Raw genomic sequence first — 24,462 nt, forward strand, 5'->3', positions numbered from 1 at the left:
CGATCTCAGTCAGTTACTCTGCACCGCCCTCTCCCTGATCGCAGTCTGTTACTCTGCACAACCCTCTCCCTGATCCCAGTCTGTTACTCTGCACAGCTCTCTCCCTGATCCCAGTCTGTTACTCTGCACAGCACTCTCCCTGATCCCAGTCTGTTACTCTGCACAGCCCTCTCCCGATCCCAGTCTGTTACTCTACACAGCTCTCTCCCTGATCCCAGTCTGTTACTCTGCAAAGCATGCTCCCCGATCCCAGTCTGTACCCCTCCACAGCCCTCTCCCTGATCCCAGTCTGTTACTCTGCACAGCCCTCTCCCTGATCCCAGTCTGTTACTCTACACAGCCCTCACTCTGATCCCAGTCTGTCACTCTGCACAGCCCTCTCCCTGATCCCAGTCTGTTACTCTGCACAGCCTGCTCCCTGATCCCAGTCTGTTACTCTACACAGCCCTCTCCCTGATCCCAGTCTGTTACTCTGCACAGCCTGCTCCCTGATCCCAGTCTGTTACTCAGCACAACCCTCTCCCTGATCCCAGTCTGTTATTCTGCACAGCTCTCTCATTGATCCCAGTCTATTACTCTACACAGCCAGCTCTCTGATCCCAGTCTGTTACTCAGCACAACCCTCTCCCTGATCCCAGTCTGTTATTCTGCACAACCCTCTCCCCGATCTCAGCCTTTTACTCTGCACAGCCCTCTCCCTGATCCCAGTCTGTTACTCTGCACAGCCTGCTCCCTGATCCCAGTCTGTTACTCTACACAGCCCTCTCCCTGATCCCAGTCTGTTACTCTGCACAGCCTGCTCCCTGATCCCAGTCTGTTACTCAGCACAACCCTCTCCCTGATCCCTGTCTGTTACTCTGCACAGCCCACTCCCCGATCCTAGTCTGTTACTCTGCACAGTCCTCTCCCTGATCCTAGTCTGTTACTCTGCACAGTCCTCTCCCTGATCCCAGTCTGTTACTCAGCACAACCCTCTCCCTGATCCCAGTCTGTTATTCTGCACAGCTCTCTCATTGATCCCAGTCTATTACTCTACACAGCCAGCTCTCTGATCCCAGTCTGTTACTCAGCACAACCCTCTCCCTGATCCCAGTCTGTTATTCTGCACAGCCCTCTCCCCGATCTCAGCCTTTTACTCTGCACAGCCCACTCCCCGATCCTAGTCTGTTACTCTGCACAGTCCTCTCCCTGATCCCAGTCTGTTACTCTGCACAGCCCGCTCTCTGATCCCAGTCTGTTACTCTGCACAGCCCTTCCCCCGATCCCAGTCTGTTACTCTGCAAAGCATGCTCCCCGATCCCAGTCTGTACCCCTCCACAGCCCTCCCCCTGATCCCAGTCTGTTACTCTGCACACCCCTCTCCCTGATCCCAGTCTGTTACTCTGCACACCCCTCTCCCTGATCCCAGTCTGTTACTCTGCACAGCCCTCTCCCTGATCCCAGTCTGTTACTCTACACAGCCATCTCCCTGATCCCTGTCTATTACTCTGCACAGCCAGCTCTCTGATCCCAGTCTGTTACTCAGCACAACCCTCTCCCTGATCCCAGTCTGTTATTCTGCACAGCCCTCTCCCCGATCTCAGCCTTTTACTCTGCACAGCCCTCTCCCTGATCCCTGTCTGTTACTCTGCACAGCCCACTCCCCGATCTTAGTCTGTTACTCTGCACAGTCCTCTCCCTGATCCCAGTCTGGTACTCTGCACAGCCTGCTCCCTGATCCCAGTCTGTTACTCAGCACAACCCTCTCCCTGATCCCAGTCTGTTATTCTGCACAGCTCTCTCATTGACCCCAGTCTATTACTCTACACAGCCAGCTCTCTGATCCCAGTCTGTTACTCAGCACAACCCTCTCCCTGATCCCAGTCTGTTACTCTGCACAGCCCACTCCCCGATCCTAGTCTGTTACTCTGCACAGTCCTCTCCCTGATCCCAGTCTGTTACTCTGCACAGCCCGCTCTCTGATCCCAGTCTGTTACTCTGCACAGCCCTTCCCCCGATCCCAGTCTGTTACTCTGCAAAGCATGCTCCCCGATCCCAGTCTGTACCCATCCACAGCCCTCTCCCTGATCCCAGTCTGTTACTCTGCACACCCCTCTCCCTGATCCCAGTCTGTTACTCTGCACAGCCATCTCCCTGATCCCAGTCTGTTACTCTGCACAGCCCTCTCCCTGATCCCAGTCTGTTACTCTACACAGCCATCTCCCTGATCCCTGTCTATTACTCTGCACAGCCCTCTCCCCGATCTCAGTCAGTTACTCTGCACAGCCCTCTCCCTGATCGCAGTCTGTTACTCTGCACAGCTCTCTCCCTGATCCCAGTCTGTTACTCTGCACAGCCCTCTCCCTGATCCCTGTCTGTTACTCTGCACAGCTCACTCCCTGATCCCTGTCTGTTACTCTGCACAGCCCTCTCCCTGATCCCTGTCTGTTACTCTCACAGCCCTCTCCCCGATTCCAATCTGTTACTCTGCACAGCAATCTCCCTGATCCCAGTCTGTTACTCTGCACACCCCTCTCCCTGATCCCAGTCTGTTACTCTGTACAGCCCCCTCCCTGATCCCAGTCTGTTACTCTGCACAGCCCTCTCCCCGATCTCAGTCAGTTACTCTGCACAGCCATCTCCCTGATCCCAGTCTGTTACTCTGCACAGCCATCTCCCTGATCCCAGTCTGTTACTCTGCACAGCCCTCTCCCTGATCCCAGTCTGTTACTCTACACAGCCATCTCCCTGATCCCTGTCTATTACTCTGCACAGCCAGCTCTCTGATCCCAGTCTGTTACTCTGCACAGCTCTCTCCCTGATCCCAGTCTGTTACTCTGCAAAGCATGCTCCCTGATCCCAGTCTGTTACTCCGCAAAGCATGCTCCCCGATCCCAGTCTGTACCCCTCCACAGCCCTCTCCCTGATCGCAGTCTGTTACTCTGCACAGCCCTCTCCCTGATCCCAGTCTGTTACTCTGCACAGCTCTCTCCCTGATCCCAGTCTGTTACTCTGCACAGCCCTCTCCCCGATCTCAGCCTTTTACTCTGCACAGCCCTCTCCCTGATCCCTGTCTGTTACTCTGCACAGCCCACTCCCCAATCCTAGTCTGTTACTCTGCACAGTCCTCTCCCTGATCCCAGTCTGTTACTCTGCACAGCCCGCTCTCTGATCCCAGTCTGTTACTCTGCACAGCCCTTCCCCCGATCCCAGTCTGTTACTCTGCAAAGCATGCTCCCCGATCCCAGTCTGTACCCCTCCACAGCCCTCCCCCTGATCCCAGTCTGTTACTCTGCACACCCCTCTCCCTGATCCCAGTCTGTTACTCTGCACAGCCATCTCCCTGATCCCAGTCTGTTACTCTGCACAGCCCTCTCCCTGATCCCAGTCTGTTACTCTGCACAGCCAGCTCTCTGATCCCAGTCTGTTACTCTGCACAGCTCTCTCCCTGATCCCAGTCTGTTACTCTGCAAAGCATGCTCCCTGATCCCAGTCTGTTACTCTGCAAAGCATGCTCCCCGATCCCAGTCTGTACCCCTCCACAGCCCTCTCCGTGATCCCAGTCTGTTACTCTACACAGCCCTCACTCTGATCCCAGTCTGTCACTCTGCACAGCCCTCTCCCTGATCCCAGTCTGTTACTCTGCACAGCCTGCTCCCTGATCCCAGTCTGTTACTCAGCACAACCCTCTTCCTGATCCCAGTCTGTTATTCTGCACAGCTCTCTCATTGATCCCAGTCTATTACTCTACACAGCCAGCTCTCTGATCCCAGTCTGTTACTCAGCACAACCCTCTCCCTGATCCCAGTCTGTTACTCTGCACAGCCCTCTCCCCGATCCCAGTCTGTTACTCTGCACAGCTATCTCCCTGACCCTAGTCTGTTACTCTGCACAGCCCTCTCACTGATCCCAGTCTGTTACTCTGCACAGCTCTCTCCCTGATCCCAGTCTGTTACTCTGCACAGCCCTCTCCCTGATCCCAGTCTGTTACTCTACACAGCCATCTCCCTGATCCCTGTCTATTACTCTGCACAGCCAGCTCTCTGATCCCAGTCTGTTACTCTGCACAGCTCTCTCCCTGATCCCAGTCTGTTACTCTGCAAAGCATGCTCCCCGATCCCAGTCTGTACCCCTCCACAGCCCTCCCCCTGATCCCAGTCTGTTACTCTGCACACCCCTCTCCCTGATCCCAGTCTGTTACTCTGCACAGCCATCTCCCTGATCCCAGTCTGTTACTCTGCACAGCCCTCTCCCTGATCCCAGTCTGTTACTCTACACAGCCATCTCCCTGATCCCTGTCTATTACTCTGCACAGCCAGCTCTCTGATCCCAGTCTGTTACTCTGCACAGCTCTCTCCCTGATCCCAGTCTGTTACTCTGCAAAGCATGCTCCCTGATCCCAGTCTGTTACTCTGCAAAGCATGCTCCCCGATCCCAGTCTGTACCCCTCCACAGCCCTCTCCCTGATCCCAGTCTGTTACTCTGCACAGCCCTCTCCCTGATCCCAGTCTGTTACTCAGCACAACCCTCTCCCTGATCCCAGTCTGTTACTCAGCACAACCCTCTCCCTGATCCCAGTCTGTTACTCTGCACAGCCCTCTCCCTGATCCCTGTCTGTTACTCTGCACAGCCCACTCCCCGATCCTAGTCTGTTACTCTGCACAGTCGTCTCCCTGATCCCAGTCTGTTACTCTGCACAGCCCGCTCTCTGATCCCAGTCTGTTACTCTACACAGCCATCTCCCTGATCCCTGTCTATTACTCTGCACAGCCCTCTCCCCGATCTCAGTCAGTTACTCTGCACCGCCCTCTCCCTGATCGCAGTCTGTTACTCTGCACAACCCTCTCCCTGATCCCAGTCTGTTACTCTGCACAGCTCTCTCCCTGATCCCAGTCTGTTACTCTGCACAGCACTCTCCCTGATCCCAGTCTGTTACTCTGCACAGCCCTCTCCCGATCCCAGTCTGTTACTCTACACAGCTCTCTCCCTGATCCCAGTCTGTTACTCTGCAAAGCATGCTCCCCGATCCCAGTCTGTACCCCTCCACAGCCCTCTCCCTGATCCCAGTCTGTTACTCTGCACAGCCCTCTCCCTGATCCCAGTCTGTTACTCTACACAGCCCTCACTCTGATCCCAGTCTGTCACTCTGCACAGCCCTCTCCCTGATCCCAGTCTGTTACTCTGCACAGCCTGCTCCCTGATCCCAGTCTGTTACTCTACACAGCTCTCTCCCTGATCCCAGTCTGTTACTCTGCACAGCCTGCTCCCTGATCCCAGTCTGTTACTCAGCACAACCCTCTCCCTGATCCCAGTCTGTTATTCTGCACAGCTCTCTCATTGATCCCAGTCTATTACTCTACACAGCCAGCTCTCTGATCCCAGTCTGTTACTCAGCACAACCCTCTCCCTGATCCCAGTCTGTTATTCTGCACAACCTTCTCCCCGATCTCAGCCTTTTACTCTGCACAGCCCTCTCCCTGATCCCTGTCTGTTACTCTGCACAGCCCACTCCCCGATCCTAGTCTGTTACTCTGCACAGTCCTCTCCCTGATCCCAGTCTGTTACTCTGCACAGCCCGCTCTCTGATCCCAGTCTGTTACTCTGCACAGCCCTTCCCCCGATCCCAGTCTGTTACTCTGCAAAGCATGCTCCCCGATCCCAGTCTGTACCCCTCCACAGCCCTCCCCCTGATCCCAGTCTGTTACTCTGCACAGCCATCTCCCTGATCGCAGTCTGTTACTCTGCACAGCTCTCTCCCTGATCCCAGTCTGTTACTCCGCAAAGCATGCTCCCCGATCCCAGTCTGTACCCCTCCACAGCCCTCTCCCTGATCCCAGTCTGTTACTCTGCACAGCCCTCTCCCTGATCCCAGTCTGTTACTCTGCACATCCTGCTCCCTGATCCCAGTCTGTTACTCTGCACAGCTCTCTCCCTGATCCCAGTCTATTACTCTACACAGCCAGCTCTCTGATCCCAGTCTGTTACTCAGCACAACCCTCTCCCTGATCCCAGTCTGTTATTCTGCACAGCCCTCTCCCCGATCTCAGCCTTTTACTCTGCACAGCCCTCTCCCTGATCCCTGTCTGTTACTCTGCACAGCCCACTCCCCGATCTTAGTCTGTTACTCTGCACAGTCCTCTCCCTGATCCCAGTCTGGTACTCTGCACAGCCTGCTCGCTGATCCCAGTCTGTTACTCAGCACAACCCTCTCCCTGATCCCAGTCTGTTATTCTGCACAGCTCTCTCATTGACCCCAGTCTATTACTCTACACAGCCAGCTCTCTGATCCCAGTCTGTTACTCAGCACAACCCTCTCCCTGATCCCAGTCTGTTACTCTGCACAGCCCACTCCCCGATCCTAGTCTGTTACTCTGCACAGTCCTCTCCCTGATCCCAGTCTGTTACTCTGCACAGCCCGCTCTCTGATCCCAGTCTGTTACTCTGCACAGCCCTTCCCCCGATCCCAGTCTGTTACTCTGCAAAGCATGCTCCCCGATCCCAGTCTGTACCCATCCACAGCCCTCTCCCTGATCCCAGTCTGTTACTCTGCACACCCCTCTCCCTGATCCCAGTCTGTTACTCTGCACAGCCATCTCCCTGATCCCAGTCTGTTACTCTGCACAGCCCTCTCCCTGATCCCAGTCTGTTACTCTACACAGCCATCTCCCTGATCCCTGTCTATTACTCTGCACAGCCCTCTCCCCGATCTCAGTCAGTTACTCTGCACAGCCCTCTCCCTGATCGCAGTCTGTTACTCTGCACAGCTCTCTCCCTGATCCCAGTCTGTTACTCTGCACAGCCCTCTCCCTGATCCCTGTCTGTTACTCTGCACAGCTCACTCCCTGATCCCTGTCTGTTACTCTGCACAGCCCTCTCCCTAATCCCTGTCTGTTACTCTCACAGCCCTCTCCCCGATTCCAATCTGTTACTCTGCACAGCAATCTCCCTGATCCCAGTCTGTTACTCTGCACACCCCTCTCCCTGATCCCAGTCTGTTACTCTGTACAGCCCCCTCCCTGATCCCAGTCTGTTACTCTACACAGCCATCTCCCTGATCCCTGTCTATTACTCTGCACAGCCCTCTCCCCGATCTCAGTCAGTTACTCTGCACAGCCATCTCCCTGATCCCAGTCTGTTACTCTGCACAGCCCTCTCCCTGATCCCAGTCTGTTACTCTACACAGCCATCTCCCTGATCCCTGTCTATTACTCTGCACAGCCCTCTCCCCGATCTCAGTCAGTTACTCTGCACAGCCATCTCCCTGATCCCAGTCTGTTACTCTGCACAGCCATCTCCCTGATCCCAGTCTGTTACTCTGCACAGCCCTCTCCCTGATCCCAGTCTGTTACTCTACACAGCCATCTCCCTGATCCCTGTCTATTACTCTGCACAGCCAGCTCTCTGATCCCAGTCTGTTACTCTGCACAGCTCTCTCCCTGATCCCAGTCTGTTACTCTGCAAAGCATGCTCCCCGATCCCAGTCTGTACCCCTCCACAGCCCTCTCCCTGATCGCAGTCTGTTACTCTGCACAGCCCTCTTACTGATCCCAGTCTGTTACTCTGCACAGCTCTCTCCCTGATCCCAGTCTGTTACTCTGCACAGCCCTCTCCCTGATCCCAGTCTGTTACTCTGCACAGCCCTCTCCTGATCCCAGTCTGTTACTCTACACAGCTCTCTCCCTGATCCCAGTCTGTTACTCTGCAAAGCATGCTCCCCGATCCCAGTCTGTACCCCTCCACAGCCCTCTCCCTGATCCCAGTCTGTTACTCTACACAGCCCTCACTCTGATCCCAGTCTGTCACTCTGCACAGCCCTCTCCCTGATCCCAGTCTGTTACTCTGCACAGCCTGCTCCCTGATCCCAGTCTGTTACTAAGCACAACCCTCTCCCTGATCCCAGTCTGTTATTCTGCACAGCTCTCTCATTGATCCCAGTCTATTACTCTACACAGCCAGCTCTCTGATCCCAGTCTGTTACTCAGCACAACCCTCTCCCTGATCCCAGTCTGTTATTCTGCACAGCCCTCTCCCCGATCTCAGCCTTTTACTCTGCACAGTCCTCTCCCTGATCCCAGTCTGTTACTCTGCACAGCCCGCTCTCTGATCCCAGTCTTTTACTCTGCACAGCCCTTCCCCCGATCCCAGTCTGTTACTCTGCAAAGCATGCTCCCCGATCCCAGTCTGTACCCCTCCACAGCCCTCCCCCTGATCCCAGTCTGTTACTCTGCACACCCCTCTCCCTGATCCCAGTCTGTTACTCTGCACAGCCATCTCCCTGATCCCAGTCTGTTACTCTGCACAGCCCTCTCCCTGATCCCAGTCTGTTACTCTACACAGCCATCTCCCTGATCCCTGTCTATTACTCTGCACAGCCAGCTCTCTGATCCCAGTCTGTTACTCTGCACAGCTCTCTCCCTGATCCCAGTCTGTTACTCTGCAAAGCATGCTCCCTGATCCCAGTCTGTTACTCTGCAAAGCATGCTCCCCGATCCCAGTCTGTACCCCTCCACAGCCCTCTCCCTGATCCCAGTCTGTTACTCTGCACAGCCCTCTCCCTGATCCCAGTCTGTTACTCTACACAGCCCTCACTCTGATCCCAGTCTGTCACTCTGCACAGCCCTCTCCCTGATCCCAGTCTGTTACTCTGCACAGCCTGCTCCCTGATCCCAGTCTGTTACTCAGCACAACCCTCTTCCTGATCCCAGTCTGTTATTCTGCACAGCTCTCTCATTGATCCCAGTCTATTACTCTACACAGCCAGCTCTCTGATCCCAGTCTGTTACTCAGCACAACCCTCTCCCTGATCCCAGTCTGTTATTCTGCACAGCTCTCTCATTGACCCCAGTCTATTACTCTACACAGCCAGCTCTCTGATCCCAGTCTGTTACTCAGCACAACCCTCTCCCTGATCCCAGTCTGTTACTCTGCACAGCCCTCTCCCCGATCCCAGTCTGTTACTCTGCACAGCTATCTCCTTGACCCTAGTCTGTTACTCTGCACAGCCCTCTCACTGATCCCAGTCTGTTACTCTACACAGCCATCTCCCTGATCGCTGTCTATTACTCTCCACAGCCCTCTCCCTGATCCCACTCTGTTACTCTGCACAGCCCTCTCCCTGATCCCAGTCTGTTACTCTGCACAGCCTGCTTCTTGTTCCCAGTCTGTTACTCTACACAGCCCTCTCCCTGATCCCAGTCTGTTACTCTGCACAGCTCTCTCATTGATCCCAGTCTATTACTCTACACAGACAGCTCTCTGATCCCAGTCTGTTACTCAGCACAACCCTCTCCCTGATCCCAGTCTGTTATTCTGCACAGCCCTCTCCCCGATCTCAGCCTTTTACTCTGCACAGCCCTCTCCCTGATCCCTGTCTGTTACTCTGCACAGCCCACTCCCCGATCCTAGTCTGTTACTCTGCACAGTCCTCTCCCTGATCCCAGTCTGTTACTCTGCACAGCCCTCTCCCTGATCCCAGTCTGTTACTCTGCACACCCCTCTCCCTGATCCCAGTCTGTTACTCTGCACAGCCATCTCCCTGATCCCAGTCTGTTACTCTGCACAGCCCTCTCCCTGATCCCAGTCTGTTACTCTACACAGCCATCTCCCTGATCCCTGTCTATTACTCTGCACAGCCCTCTCCCCGATCTCAGTCAGTTACTCTGCACAGCCCTCTCCCTGATCGCAGTCTGTTACTCTGCACAGCTCTCTCCCTGATCCCAGTCTGTTACTCTGCACAGCCCTCTCCCTGATCCCAGTTTGTTACTCTGCACAGCCCTCTCCTGATCCCAGTCTGTTACTCTACACAGCTCTCTCCCTGATCCCAGTCTGTTACTCTGCAAAGCATGCTCCCCGATCCCAGTCTGAACCCCATCACAGCCCTCTCCCTGATCCCAGTCTGTTACTCTGCACAGCCCTCTCCCTGATCCCAGTCTGTTACTCTACACAGCCCTCACTCTGATCCCAGTCTGTCACTCTGCACAGCCCTCTCCCTGATCCCAGTCTGTTACTCTGCACAGCCTGCTCCCTGATCCCTGTCTGTTACTCTACACAGCCCTCTCCCTGATCCCAGTCTGTTACTCTGCACAGCCTGCTCCCTGATCCCAGTCTGTTACTCAGCACAACCCTCTCCCTGATCCCAGTCTGTTATTCTGCACAGCTCTCTCATTGATCCCAGTCTATTACTCTACACAGCCAGCTCTCTGATCCCAGTCTGTTACTCAGCACAACCCTCTCCCTGATCCCAGTCTGTTATTCTGCACAGCCCTCTCCCCGATCTCAGCCTTTTACTCTGCACAGCCCTCTCCCTGATCCCTGTCTGTTACTCTGCACAGCCCACTCCCCGATCCTAGTCTGTTACTCTGCACAGTCCTCTCCCTGATCCCAGTCTGTTACTCTGCACAGCCCGCTCTCTGATCCCAGTCTGTTACTCTGCACAGCCCTTCCCCCGATCCCAGTCTGTTACTCTGCAAAGCATGCTCCCCGATCCCAGTCTGTACCCCTCCACAGCCCTCCCCCTGATCCCAGTCTGTTACTCTGCACACCCCTCTCCCTGATCCCAGTCTGTTACTCTGCACAGCCATCTCCCTGATCCCAGTCTGTTACTCTGCACAGCCCTCTCCCTGATCCCAGTCTGTTACTCTACACAGCCATCTCCCTGATCCCTGTCTATTACTCTGCACAGCCAGCTCTCTGATCCCAGTCTGTTACTCTGCACAGCTCTCTCCCTGATCCCAGTCTGTTACTCTGCAAAGCATGCTCCCTGATCCCAGTCTGTTACTCTGCAAAGCATGCTCCCCGATCCCAGTCTGTACCCCTCCACAGCCCTCTCCCTGATCCCAGTCTGTTACTCTGCACAGCCCTCTCCCTGATCCCAGTCTGTTACTCTACACAGCCCTCACTCTGATCCCAGTCTGTCACTCTGCACAGCCCTCTCCCTGATCCCAGTCTGTTACTCTGCACAGCCTGCTCCCTGATCCCAGTCTGTTACTCAGCACAACCCTCTCCCTGATCCCAGTCTGTTACTCTGCACAGCCCTCTCCCTGATCCCAGTCTATTACTCTGCACAGCCCACTCCCCGATCCTAGTCTGTTACTCTGCACAGTCCTCTCCCTGATCCCAGTCTGTTACTCTGCACAGCCTGCTGTCTGATCCCAGTCTGTTACTCTACACAGCCATCTCCCTGATCCCTGTCTATTACTCTGCACAGCCCTCTCCCCGATCTCAGTCAGTTACTCTGCACCGCCCTCTCCCTGATCGCAGTCTGTTACTCTGCACAACCCTCTCCCTGATCCCAGTCTGTTACTCTGCACAGCTCTCTCCCTGATCCCAGTCTGTTACTCTGCACAGCACTCTCCCTGATCCCAGTCTGTTACTCTGCACAGCCCTCTCCCGATCCCAGTCTGTTACTCTACACAGCTCTCTCCCTGATCCCAGTCTGTTACTCTGCAAAGCATGCTCCCCGATCCCAGTCTGTACCCCTCCACAGCCCTCTCCCTGATCCCAGTCTGTTACTCTGCACAGCCCTCTCCCTGATCCCAGTCTGTTACTCTACACAGCCCTCACTCTGATCCCAGTCTGTTATTCTGCACAACCCTCTCCCCGATCTCAGCCTTTTACTCTGCACAGCCCTCTCCCTGATCCCTGTCTGTTACTCTGCACAGCCCACTCCCCGATCCTAGTCTGTTACTCTGCACAGTCCTCTCCCTGATCCCAGTCTGTTACTCTGCACAGCCCGCTCTCTGATCCCAGTCTGTTACTCTGCACAGCCCTTCCCCCGATCCCAGTCTGTTACTCTGCAAAGCATGCTCCCCGATCCTAGTCTGTTACCCCTCCACAGCACTCTCCCTGATCCCAGTCTGTTACTCTGCACACCCCTCTCCCTGATCCCAGTCTGTTACTCTGCACAGCCATCTCCCTGATCGCAGTCTGTTACTCTGCACAGCCCTCTCCCTGATCCCAATCTGTTACTCTACACAGCCATCTCCCTGATCCCTGTCTATTACTCTGCACAGCCAGCTCTCTGATCCCAGTCTGTTACTCTGCACAGCTCTCTCCCTGATCCCAGTCTGTTACTCTGCAAAGCATGCTCCCCGATCCCAGTCTGTACCCCTCCACAGCCCTCTCCCTGATCCCAGTCTGTTACTCTGCACAGCCCTCTCCTAATCACAGTCTGTTACTCTACACAGCTCTCTCCCTGATCCCAGTCTGTTACTCTGCAAAGCATGCTCCCCGATCCCAGTCTGTACCCCTCCACAGCCCTCTCCCTGATCCCAGTCTGTTACTCTGCACAGCCCACTCCCCGATCCTAGTCTGTTACTCTGCACAGTCCTCTCCCTGATCCCAGTCTGTTACTCTGCACAGCCCGCTCTCTGATCCCAGTCTGTTACTCTGCACAGCCCTTCCGCCGATCCCAGTCTGTTACTCTGCAAAGTATGCTCCCCGATCCCAGTCTGTTACCCCTCCACAGCCCTCTCCCTGATCCCAGTCTGTTACTCTGCACACCCCTCTCCCTGATCCCAGTCTGTTACTCTGCACAGCCATCTCCCTGATCGCAGTCTGTTACTCTGCACAGCCCTCTCCCTGATCCCAGTCTGTTACTCTACACAGCCATCTCCCTGATCCCTGTCTGTTACTCTGCACAGCCAGCTCTCTGATCCCAGTCTGTTACTCTGCACAGCTCTCTCCCTGATCCAAGTCTGTTACTCTGCAAAGCATGCTCCCCGATCCCAGTCTGTACCCCTCCACAGCCCTCTCCCTGATCCCAGTCTGTTACTCTGCACTGCCCTCTCCCTGATCCCAGTCTGTTACTCTACACAGCCCTCACTCTGATCCCAGTCTGTCACTCTGCACAGCCCTCTCCTGATCCCAGTCTGTTACTCTACACAGCCCTCTCCCTGATCCCAGTCTGTTACTCTGCACATCCTGCTCCCTGATCCCAGTCTGTTACTCTGCACAGCTCTCTCCCTGATCCCAGTCTATTACTCTACACAGCCAGCTCTCTGATCCCAGTCTGTTACTCAGCACAACCCTCTCCCTTATCCCAGTCTGTTATTCTGCACAGCCCTCTCCCCGATCTCAGTCTTTTACTCTGCACAACCCAGTCTCTGCTCCCAGTCTGTTACTCTGCACAGCTCTCTCCCGGATACCAGCCTGTTACTCTGCACAGCTGGCTCCCAGATCCCAGATTGTTACTCTGCACACCCCTTCCCCCGATCCCAGTCTGTTACTCTGCACAGCCCTCTCCGTGATCCCAGTCTGTCACTCTGCACAGCCCTCTCCTGATCCCAGTCTGTTACTCTGCACAGCCCTTCCCCCGTTCCCAGTCTGTTACTCTGCACAGCCCTTCCCCCGATCCCAGTCTGTCACTCTGCACAGCCCTCTCCTGATCCCAGTCTGTTACTCTGCACAGCCCTCTCCCTGATCCCAGTCTGTTACTCTGCACAGCCTGCTCCCTGATCCCAGTCTGTTACTCTACACAGTCCTATCACTGATCCCAGTCTGTTACTCTGCACAGCCTGCTCCCTGATCCCAGTCTGTTACTCTACACAGCCAGCTCTCTGATCCCAGTCTGTTACTCTGCACAGCCCTTCCCCCGATCCCAGTCTGTTACTCTGCACAGCCCTTCCCCTGATCCCAGTCTGTTACTCTGCACAGCCCTCTCCCTGATCCCAGTCTGTTACTCTGCACAGCCCTCTCCCTGATCCCAGTCTGATACTCTACACAGCACTCTCCCTGATCCCAGTCTGTTACTCTGCACAGCACTCCCCCGATTCCAGTCTGTTACTCTGCACAGCCCTCTCCCTGATCCCAGTCTGTTACTCTGCACAGCCTGCTCTCTGATCTCAGTCTGTTACTCTGCACAGCTCTTCCCCCGATCCCAGTCTGTTACTCTGCTCAGCCCTCTCCCTGATCGCAGTCTGTTACTCTGCACAGCCATCTCCCTGATCCCAGTCTGTTACTCTGCACAGCTCTCTCCCTGATCCCAGTCTGTTACTCTGCAAAGCATGCTCCCCGATCCCAGTCTGTACCCCTTCACAGCCCTCTCCCTGATCCCAGTCTGTTACTCTGCACAGCCCTCTCCCTTATCCCAGTCTGTTATTCTGCACAGCCCTCTCCCCGATCTCAGTCTTTTACTCTGCACAGCCAACTCTCTGATCTCAGTCTGTTACTCTGCACAGCCCTTCCCCCGATCCCAGTCTGTTACTCTGCACAACCCAGTCTCTGCTCCCAGTCTGTTACTCTACACAGCCAGCTCTCTGATCCCAGTCTGTTACTCTGCACAGCCCTTCCCCCGATCCCAGTCTGTTACTCTGCACAGCCCTTCCCCCGATCCCAGTCTGTTACTCTGCACAGCCCTCTCCCTGATCCCAGTCTGTTACTCTGCACAGCCCTCTCCCTGATCCCAGTCTGTTACTCTGCACAGCCCTCTCCCTGATCCCAGTCTGATACTCTACACAGCCCTCTCCCTGATCCCAGTCAGTTATTCTGCACAGCCCTCTCCCCGATCTCAGTCTTTTACTCTGCACAGCCCTCTACCTAATCCCAGTCTGTTACTCTGCACAGTCCTCTCCCTGATCCCAGTCTGTTACTCTGCACAGCCTGCTCTCTGATCTCAGTCTGTTACTCTGCACAGCTCTTCCCCCGATCCCAGTCTGTTACTCTGCAAAGCATGCTCCCTGATCCCAGTCTGTAACCCTACACAGCCCTCTCCCTGATCCCAGTCTGTTACTCTGCACAGCCCTCTCCCTGATCCCAGTCTGTTACTCTGCACAGCCCTCTTCCTGATCCCAGTCTGTTACTCTGCACAGCCTGCTCTCTGATCTCAGTCTGTTACTCTGCACAGCTCTTCCCCCAATCCCAGTCTGTTACTCTGCTCAGCCCTCTCCCTGATCGCAGTCTGTTACTCTGCACAGCCCTCTCCCTGATCCCAGTCTGTTACTCTGCACAGCCCTCTCCCTGATCCCAGTCTATTACTCTGCACGGCCCTCTCCCCGATCTCAGTCTTTTACTCTGCACAGCCCTCTCCCTGATCCCAGTCTGATACTCTGCACAGCCCAGCCCCGATCCCAATCTGTCACTCTGCAAAGCATGCTCCCTGATCCCAGTCTGTAACCCTATACAGCCCTCTCCCTGATCCCAGTCTGTTACTCTGCACAGCCCTCTCCCTGATCCCAGTCTGTTACTCTGCACAGCCCTCTTCCTGATCCCAGTCTGTTACTCTGCACAGGCCTCTCCCTGATCCCAGTCTGTTACCCTACGCAACCATCTCCCTGATCCCAGTCTGTTACTCTGCACAGCCCTCTCCTTGATCCCAGTCTGTTACTCTGCACAGCACACTCCTGCATCCCAGTTTGTTACTCTGCACAGCTCTCTCCCCGATCCCAGTCATTGAGTCCTAGAGATGTGCAGCACAGAAACTGATCATTCAGTCCAACCCGTCCATGCCAACCAGATATCCCGACCCAATCTAATCGCACCTGCCAGCATATCCCTCCAAACCCTTCCTATCCATGTACCCATCCAGATGTTTTCAAATGTTGTAACTGTACCAGCCTCCACCACTTCCTCTGGCAGCTCATTCCATACACGTACCACCCTCTGTGTGAAGAGTTGCCCCTTAGGTCTCTTTTAGATCTTTCCTCTCTTACCCTAAACCTATATCCTCTACTTCTGCATTCCCCCACCCCAGGGAAAAGACTATGTCTCGTTATCCATCAGAATTTTATAAATATCTTTAAGGCCACCCCTCAGCTTCCGACTCTACAAGGAAAACAGCCCCAGCCTATTCAGCCTCTCCCTCTAGCTCAGATCCTCCAACCCTGGCGACATCCTTGTAAATCTTTTCTGAACCCTTTCAAGTTTCACATCTTTCCGATAGGAAGGAGACCAGAATTGCACATAATATTCCAAAAATGACCCAGCTAATGTCCTGCACAGCCGCAACATGACTTCCCAACTCCAGTAATCAATACTCTAACAGGTAAAGGAAAGCATCTGTTATTCTGCACAGCCCTCTCCCTGATCCCAGTCTGTTACTCTGCACAGCCCTTCCCCCGATCCCAGTCTGTTACTCTGCACAGCCCTCTCCCTGATCCCAGTCTGTTACTCTGCACAGCTCTCTCCCCATCCCAGTCTGTTACTCTGCACAGCCCTCTCCCCGATCCCAGTCTGTTACTCTGCACAGCCCTCTCCCTGATCCCAGTCTGTTACTCTGCACTGCCCTCTCCCTGATCCCAGTCTGTTACTCTGCACAACCCTCTCCCCAATCCCACTCTGTTACTCTGCACAACCCTCTCCCCGATCCCAGTCTGTTACTCTGCACAGCCCTCTTCCTGATCCCAGTCTGTTACTCTGCACAGCCTGCTCTCTGATCTCAGTCTGTTACTCTGCACAGCTCTTCCCCCAATCCCAGTCTGTTACTCTGCTCAGCCCTCTCCCTGATCGCAGTCTGTTACTCTGCACAGCCCTCTCCCTGATCCCAGTCTGTTACTCTGCACAGCCCTCTCCCTGATCCCAGTCTATTACTCTGCACGGCCCTCTCCCCGATCTCAGTCTTTTACTCTGCACAGCCCTCTCCCTGATCCCAGTCTGATACTCTGCACAGCCCAGCCCCGATCCCAATCTGTCACTCTGCAAAGCATGCTCCCTGATCCCAGTCTGTAACCCTATACAGCCCTCTCCCTGATCCCAGTCTGTTACTCTGCACAGCCCTCTCCCTGATCCCAGTCTGTTACTCTGCACAGCCCTCTTCCTGATCCCAGTCTGTTACTCTGCACAGGCCTCTCCCTGATCCCAGTCTGTTACCCTACACAACCATCTCCCTGATCCCAGTCTGTTACTCTGCACAGCCCTCTCCTTGATCCCAGTCTGTTACTCTGCACAGCACACTCCTGCATCCCAGTTTGTTACTCTGCACAGCTCTCTCCCCGATCCCAGTCATTGAGTCCTAGAGATGTGCAGCACAGAAACTGATCATTCAGTCCAACCCGTCCATGCCAACCAGATATCCCGACCCAATCTAATCGCACCTGCCAGCATATCCCTCCAAACCCTTCCTATCCATGTACCCATCCAGATGTTTTCAAATGTTGTAACTGTACCAGCCTCCACCACTTCCTCTGGCAGCTCATTCCATACACGTACCACCCTCTGTGTGAAGAGTTGCCCCTTAGGTCTCTTTTAGATCTTTCCTCTCTTACCCTAAACCTATATCCTCTACTTCTGCATTCCCCCACCCCAGGGAAAAGACTATGTCTCGTTATCCATCAGAATTTTATAAATATCTTTAAGGCCACCCCTCAGCTTCCGACTCTACAAGGAAAACAGCCCCAGCCTATTCAGCCTCTCCCTCTAGCTCAGATCCTCCAACCCTGGCGACATCCTTGTAAATCTTTTCTGAACCCTTTCAAGTTTCACATCTTTCCGATAGGAAGGAGACCAGAATTGCACATAATATTCCAAAAATGACCCAGCTAATGTCCTGCACAGCCGCAACATGACTTCCCAACTCCAGTAATCAATACTCTAACAGGTAAAGGAAAGCATCTGTTATTCTGCACAGCCCTCTCCCTGATCCCAGTCTGTTACTCTGCACAGCCCTTCCCCCGATCCCAGTCTGTTACTCTGCACAGCCCTCTCCCTGATCCCAGTCTGTTACTCTGCACAGCTCTCTCCCCATCCCAGTCTGTTACTCTGCACAGCCCTCTCCCCGATCCCAGTCTGTTACTCTGCACAGCCCTCTCCCTGATCCCAGTCTGTTACTCTGCACTGCCCTCTCCCTGATCCCAGTCTGTTACTCTGCACAACCCTCTCCCCAATCCCACTCTGTTACTCTGCACAACCCTCTCCCCGATCCCAGTCTGTTACTCTGCACAGCCCTCTTCCTGATCCCAGTCTGTTACTCTGCACAGCCCTCCCCCTGATCCCAGTCTGTTACTCTGCACAGCCCTCTCCCTGATCCCAGTCTGTTACTCTGCACAGCCCTCTCCCTGATCCCAGTCTGTTACTCTGCACAGCCCTCTCCCTGATCCCAGCCTGTTACTCTGACAGAGTGTGCTCTCTGTGTCGCAGTGTCTTTCTACTCTGTCACCTCCTGATTTGGGAACTGATGTAGTGTAGTGTGATGTAGTATAGTGTGATGTAGTGTAGTGTGATGTAGTATAGTGTGATGTAGTGTAGTGTGCTGTAGTGTAGTGTGATGTAGTGTAGTGTGATGGCTGGGTGGCTAGAAACTGTAAAAAAAACCAGCCCTCAGTAACGCACTCAGTCTGCAGTATGGACGCTGGCCTGGACTCTGGGACCCACTCCTAAAGCAGAACTAGATTTTAGGGGAAACATCAGCGTTTCAAATCCACTGGTTGTGCATTGAAGTTTTGTTTGGAATCAGTTTGAATGAATGTCTCATGTTGTAAGGCCCGTGGCTCCAACACTGGGCTCTCCCTCAGTGCTGCACTGCAGTTTGAGCTCCGATCCCTTGACTGGGCATCTATCCCATGGCCTTTTGTTGTGAAGGGGCCACTGAAGCACAATTTCCATGATGTGCTAGGGGTTCTGAGGTTGTGATCAAGGTTGGCTGAGAATGATCCCATTGGAATTCGAGTATTTGATGGTTCAAGTTCCAGTACTGTCCATTTCACTCTTGATTCTGGAAGGGTCCCTTCGGAAGGAAAGACAGGGTCAATTTCGGGAGGGTTAAAACGATGTGTTTTCAGTCTTATGTTGTAGAAGAGAATGGATTCCATGAACTGTTCATTGTCCAATGTGATCGTGGTAATTACCCAACTGCCACATGGAGCCTAGACTTCGGATGCCTTTCAAATGTCATTTTTGTTTACCCTCGCTCTCCTTCCCTCTCCCTCCCTCTCTTCCACGCCAACCTCTCTCCCTGTCCCCCACTCCCTCTCTCCCCCTCCCTCTCTCCCCCTCCCTCTCATAATCCATCCCACTCCCTGTCTCCCCCTCCCTCTCCCTCCCCCCACCCCTCCCTTTCATCCCCTCCCTGTCTCCTTCTCCCCCACCTCTGTCCCCCTCTTTCCCTCCCCCCCATCTTTCACCCTCTTCCCCCTTCCCCTCCTTCTCTCTCTCCTTCTCCCTCTCTCTCCCTCTCTCCCCCTTTCCCCATCCCTCTCTCCCCCTCACCGGTCTCCCCCTCTCCTTCCCTCTTCTTCACTCTCCTTCCCTCTCCCTCCCTCCCCACCTCTCCCCCTCTCCCTCCCTCTCCACTTCCCTCTCCCTCCTCTCTCCCTCTCTCTCTCCTTCTCCCTCCCTCTCCCTTCCCCTCTCTCCCCTTCTCTCCACTTCCTCTCTCCCTCTCTCTCCTTCTCCCTCCCTCTCTCTCTCCCCTCCCTCCCCCTCTCCCTCTCTTCCCTCCTTCTCCTCTCTCCCCCTCTCTCCCTCCCCCCTCCCTCTTTCCCTCCCTCTCTGTCCCCCTCTCTCATCTTCACTCCACTTCCTCCTCCGCCTCTCCCTCTCTCTCCCCCCTCTCTCCCTCTCCCTCTCTCCCTCCCCTGTCCCCCTCTCTGTCTAGGCCCGGATGGTCGCGGCTGCCACCAGCAATCTGTGCGAGGCAGCCAATGCGTCAGTTCAAGGTCACGCCAGCGAGGAGAAGCTCATTTCCTCCGCCAAGCAAGTGGCAGCCTCCACTGCGCAGCTCCTGGTGGCGTGTAAGGTGAAGGCGGACACAGACTCGGAGGCCATGCGGAGGCTTCAGGTAACCTGACGTTCGCTGGCCTGCACTCTCCCGGCCTATCTGTCGCCATTGTCTGTTCTCCCGAGAGGCTATCACCCTGGAGCACAAGTGACACCCCCCTCTCCCCCCACATCCTGTGCACGCATCACCACTTTCACTCGGGTGTTATACGGTTCTTCAGAAGTTCACCAGAGCTCCTCAGACAGCACCTTCCAAACCCCACAATCACTAGAAGAACAAGGGCACCTGTTAACGTGGGAACCCCACCATCTTAAGGTTCCCCTCCAAGCCACTCACCATCTTGACTTGGAAATATATCGCCGTTCCTTCACTGTCACTCGGCCAAAATCCTGGAATTCCCTCCCCGAGGGCATTTAAATTTTGATTTTGATTTAATTGTCAGGTGTACAAGAAGCCGTCTCACCACCACCTTCTCAAAGGCAACTGAGGATGGGCAATGCTTACTGGCCCAGCCAGTGACCCCCAGGTCCCACGAGAGAATAACAATGAGTCTAAAAAATGGACATTCAACTTGCTGAAGAAGTGTTTACTAGCTTTTAAACATAATCTGATCATCTACTATATCTACATTTTTTTTAGATTAGATTAGATTACTTACAGTGTGGAAACAAGCCCTTCGGCCCAACAAGTCCATACTGACCCACCGAAGCGCAATCCACCCATACCCCTACATTTACCACTTACCTAACACTACGGGCAATTTAGCATGGCCAATTCACCTGACCCGCACATCTTTGGACTGTGGGAGGAAACCAGAGCACCCGGAGGAAACCCACGCAGACACAGGGAGAATGTGCAAACTCCACACAGTCAGTCACCTGAGTCGGGAATTGAACCCGGGTCTCTGGCGCTGTGAGGCAGCAGTGCTAACCACTGTGCCACCGTGCCGCCCTGTCGTGTTAACATACCATCTCGGATGTAAATCAATTTATTGGCAAACTTTCAAACTCCCTGCCCTATATCACTTAATATGTTAAAAAAAACACAATGAATAGGAGCAGGAACATAGAACATAGAAAAATACAGCGCAGTACAGGCCCTTTGGCCCTCGATGTTGCGCCGACCCAAGCCCACCTAACCTACACTAGCCCACTATCCTCCATATGTCTATCCAATGCCTGTTTAAATGCCCATAAAGAGGGAGGGTCCACCACTGCTACTGGCAGGGCATTCCATGAACTCACGGCTCGCTGATTAAAGAATCATCAGTCCTATACCTACCACCCCTTAATTTAAAGCTATGCCCCCTCGTAATAGCTGACTCCATACATGGAAAAAGGTTAGTAGGCCATTCAGCCCATTGAGTCTGCTCCGTCATTCAATGACATCATGGCTGATCTGATCATCCTCAACTCCACTTTCCTGCCATTTCTCAATAGCCTGAGATTCTGTTAATGAAATCTGACTATGTCAGCCTTGGATATACTTACCAACCCAGCCTTGACAGTCATGTATGCTATTCACTCCCCTCTGGGAGAGTAACTACCTCATGATCTCTTTCTTAAATATGTGACCCTTTAATCTGTGATTGTGCCTGTTGGTCCTGGACACTGTCAGGAGAGGAAACAATGTTGACAATTATTCCCAGAGCTGGAATGCAAAGCAGTCTTTCCAGTTTCGAGCGTTAAAACCTCTGGTTAGACCTTGTGTCTCAGTCCTGAGCCCACATCTCGGGAAGTACTCTTGAAGGTGGGGGGGAGGTACACAGCCACCTCATCAGAATACTATCAGGACCAGGACTTCAGAGTTGATGTCTCAAACAGTTTACTAGGATCAGGCTTGTATTTTCCTGTGACAAACCCACGACCACTTCCGCCTAGAAGGACAAGAATAGCAGATACTTGGGAACACCACCCCCCTCCAAGCCCCTCGCCATCCTGACTTGGAAATATATTGCCGTTCCTTCAGTGTCGCTGGGTCAAAATCCTGGAACCCCCTCTTACAGAGGGTTGGTCTACACACAGCAAGTGGACCCCCCTGCAGCAATTCAAGATGGCAGCTCACCGCCACCTTCCCAAGGGCAACTAGGGACAGGCAGTAACTGCTGGACCCAGTCCGTGGATACCCACAACCTGTGAAGGAATAATAATAGTTAAAAATCATACAACACCTCGTTACAGTCCAACAGGTTTATTCTGAAGTACCTGTTAAACTATAACCTGGCATTCTGTGATTTTTAACTTTGTCCAGCCCAGTCCAACACCGGCTTCTCCACGTCCTGAATAATAATAGAAGCAAGGTGTTTGAGATGATTCAAGATTTCATGGTGCAGACAAACATTATTTTCTCTGATTGTGGGAGCGATAGCGAGTCCGGAACAAGAGGCAGGATCTTAAAATTCAAGGAAGACACAGGAAGTGAAAAGGGGAATCACAAGGGGAGCGGAATTCTGGAAGTCACTTACAGAGTCATACAGCACAGAAACAGACCCTGTGGGGTGCAAGTTGTCCACACTAACCAGGCAGCCCCATCTGGCCTAGTCCCATTGACCCATATCCCTCTAAACCCTTCCTATTCATAAACCCATCCAGGTGCCTTTTAAATGTTGTAATTGTACCAGCCTCCATCACCTCCTCTGACGGCTCAATCCCTACACGCACCACGCTCCATGTGAAAAAGTTACCCCTCGGGTTCTTTTTAAATCTTTCCCCTCTCACCTTAAAGCTATGTCCTGTAGTTTTGGACTCCTCCACCCCAGGGAAAAGACCTTGGCTGTTCACCTTATCCAGATTCAAAGTAATATTTCCCTTTTTCACATTGAGACCTATTTCTCAATGTTTGGCCCTTTCACCAAATCTGTTCCAGTCTCTTCATAATAGCATTAAGGGAACGAAGTGTTCAAACAAGGAAGTCTTTCTAAAGCTATACATTGCACTAGTCAGACCATAGCTGGAATGCTGTGAACAGTTGTGGGCTCCTTTTCTCATTGAATTCCTACAGTGCGGAAAGAGGCCATTAGACCCAACTACTCCGAAGAGTATCCCACCCAAATCCATTCCCCTACCCTATTACTCTACATATACCCCTGACTAATGCACCTAACCAACATATTACTGAACACTATAGTTAATTTAACATTGACAGTTCACCTGACCTGCACATCTTTGGACTGTGGGAGGAAACCGGAGCACCCGGAGGAAATCCACACAGACATGGGGAGAATGTGCAAACTCCACACAGACTGTCACCCAAGGCTGGAACTGAACCCAAGTCCCTGGCGTTGTGAGGCAGCAGCGCTAACCACTGAGCCACCATGCCATCCCTTGAGCCACTGTGCCACCCCACATCTTAAGGTCTGTGTAATGTCCAGTCCTCATGTCACTGGCAAACCTGGTTATGTCGCTCTTTATCCCGTTGTTAATACGCTAATCATTAGCACTCAGTGTGTCTGCCCACAATGGTTGACCCCCTAATATGGCCCGTGACCTATTGACCCTTGACACAGTCAATGCGCTGACCCTGTTGCAATGATGGCTGGCGTTGTTCTGACTGAGTGGCTGTGTTAACTGTACACTGTTTGCGCTGATTGTTGTCACAGTAAGGTGGAGAAGTAGTGACAGTTCTGTGGCCTGCTTTGTTTTTACAGACTGCGGGAAACGCAGTAAAACGGGCATCTGACAACCTGGTGCGAGCAGCTCAGAAAGCCGCGTTCAACAAACCGGACGAGGAGAACGTTGTGGTGAAAACGCGATTTGTTGGAGGAATCGCTCAGGTTGGCTCTCCTTGTTCCTGGGTAGATCCCTCATTAACATCGGTCTTTGTTTCTTCTCTCCTGTCACCTTGGCCAACCCAGTGTCTGTTTGAAGAGTGTCAGGGAAGAGTTTACTCATGTATCCAGAGGGTTTCCCAGCCTGGCAAAACTTCCACTTAAAAATTCTCTCTCTTGTGTTTAAATCTCTCCATAGTCTTACCACTCACTGTCTCTATAATCTCCTTCCAACTCCACCATGATATCTGCCATTTCCATATCCTCAGTACTCAAACACTTCCACTCCTTTTGTAGCCTGGGGCTGTATTTCCCAACTAAACCTCTTCCTCTGCCTCCTCCTTTTGGACCCTCACTGGTGGAGGCCATTCAGCCCCTCGAGCCTGTCCTGCCGTTTGGTGAGACATTCGCCGACCTGTGGCCTAACTCCATAATCTAAGTAACTCAATGTCACATTCTGCCGTGTGAAGTATTTTACCACGTTTAAGGCCATGGGAAGCTCAGAGTGGCACAGGGAGTAGACATCCTTTAAAGTTCCAAGTTTTTATATATTACTGGAAACAGCAACATGTCAAAACAGCTGCTAGCACCAAGAAGGCAAAACAAGAGACATTGAGTCGCAAAAATCCTTCCTGCCATTCCCCTCAGCAATAATTATACCGTTTTGGATACTGCTGGTGGGGACGGCCTACCAGGGGAAAGCCATAGTTGTCAGGTCTCTGGCACTGTGGCTCGGAAGGTGGGGGGTGGGGGATCAAATAGAAAGTGGTAGGGGACTCGATTGGTAGACAGATTGACAGGAGATTTTGTGGTCAGGAACTGGACTCCCAGAAGGTATGTTGCCTCCCTGGTGCCAGGGTCCGGGATGTCGCCGATCGGGTTTACAAGATTCTGAAGGGGCAGTGGGAGCAGCCAGAAATCGTGGTACGTATTGGCACCAATGATATAGCCAGGAAAGGGATTGAGGATCTGAAAAGTGACTACAGAGAGTTAAGTTGGAAGCTGAAGAGCAGGACAAGTAGAGTAGTGATCTCAGGTTTGCTACCGGTGCCACGAGATAGTGAGGTGA

The 24,462-nt window shown here is 53.3% G+C and overlaps 1 protein-coding gene and 1 long non-coding RNA gene across 6 annotated transcripts in view; one reads left to right on the forward strand and one right to left on the reverse strand.

Moving 5' to 3' along the window:
• The window catches only part of LOC132834837 (talin-2), a 352,031-nt gene that overhangs the window by 309,920 nt on the left and 17,649 nt on the right, over positions 1–24,462 (forward strand). For all 5 annotated transcript variants that reach the window (XM_060853908.1, XM_060853912.1, XM_060853909.1 and 2 more), the window contains 2 exons: positions 19,505–19,687; positions 23,274–23,399. In XM_060853908.1, the coding sequence (XP_060709891.1) occupies positions 19,505–19,687; positions 23,274–23,399 (309 nt within the window). The remainder of the gene's footprint in view (positions 1–19,504; positions 19,688–23,273; positions 23,400–24,462) is intronic.
• LOC132834838 (uncharacterized) overlaps positions 1–24,462 on the reverse strand; it is a 174,200-nt gene that overhangs the window by 81,856 nt on the left and 67,882 nt on the right. The gene's annotated exons all lie outside the window — the stretch shown is intronic.

This window comes from Hemiscyllium ocellatum, chromosome 42 (genome assembly GCF_020745735.1).
Source record: "Hemiscyllium ocellatum isolate sHemOce1 chromosome 42, sHemOce1.pat.X.cur, whole genome shotgun sequence".
Taxonomy (NCBI): domain Eukaryota; kingdom Metazoa; phylum Chordata; class Chondrichthyes; order Orectolobiformes; family Hemiscylliidae; genus Hemiscyllium; species Hemiscyllium ocellatum.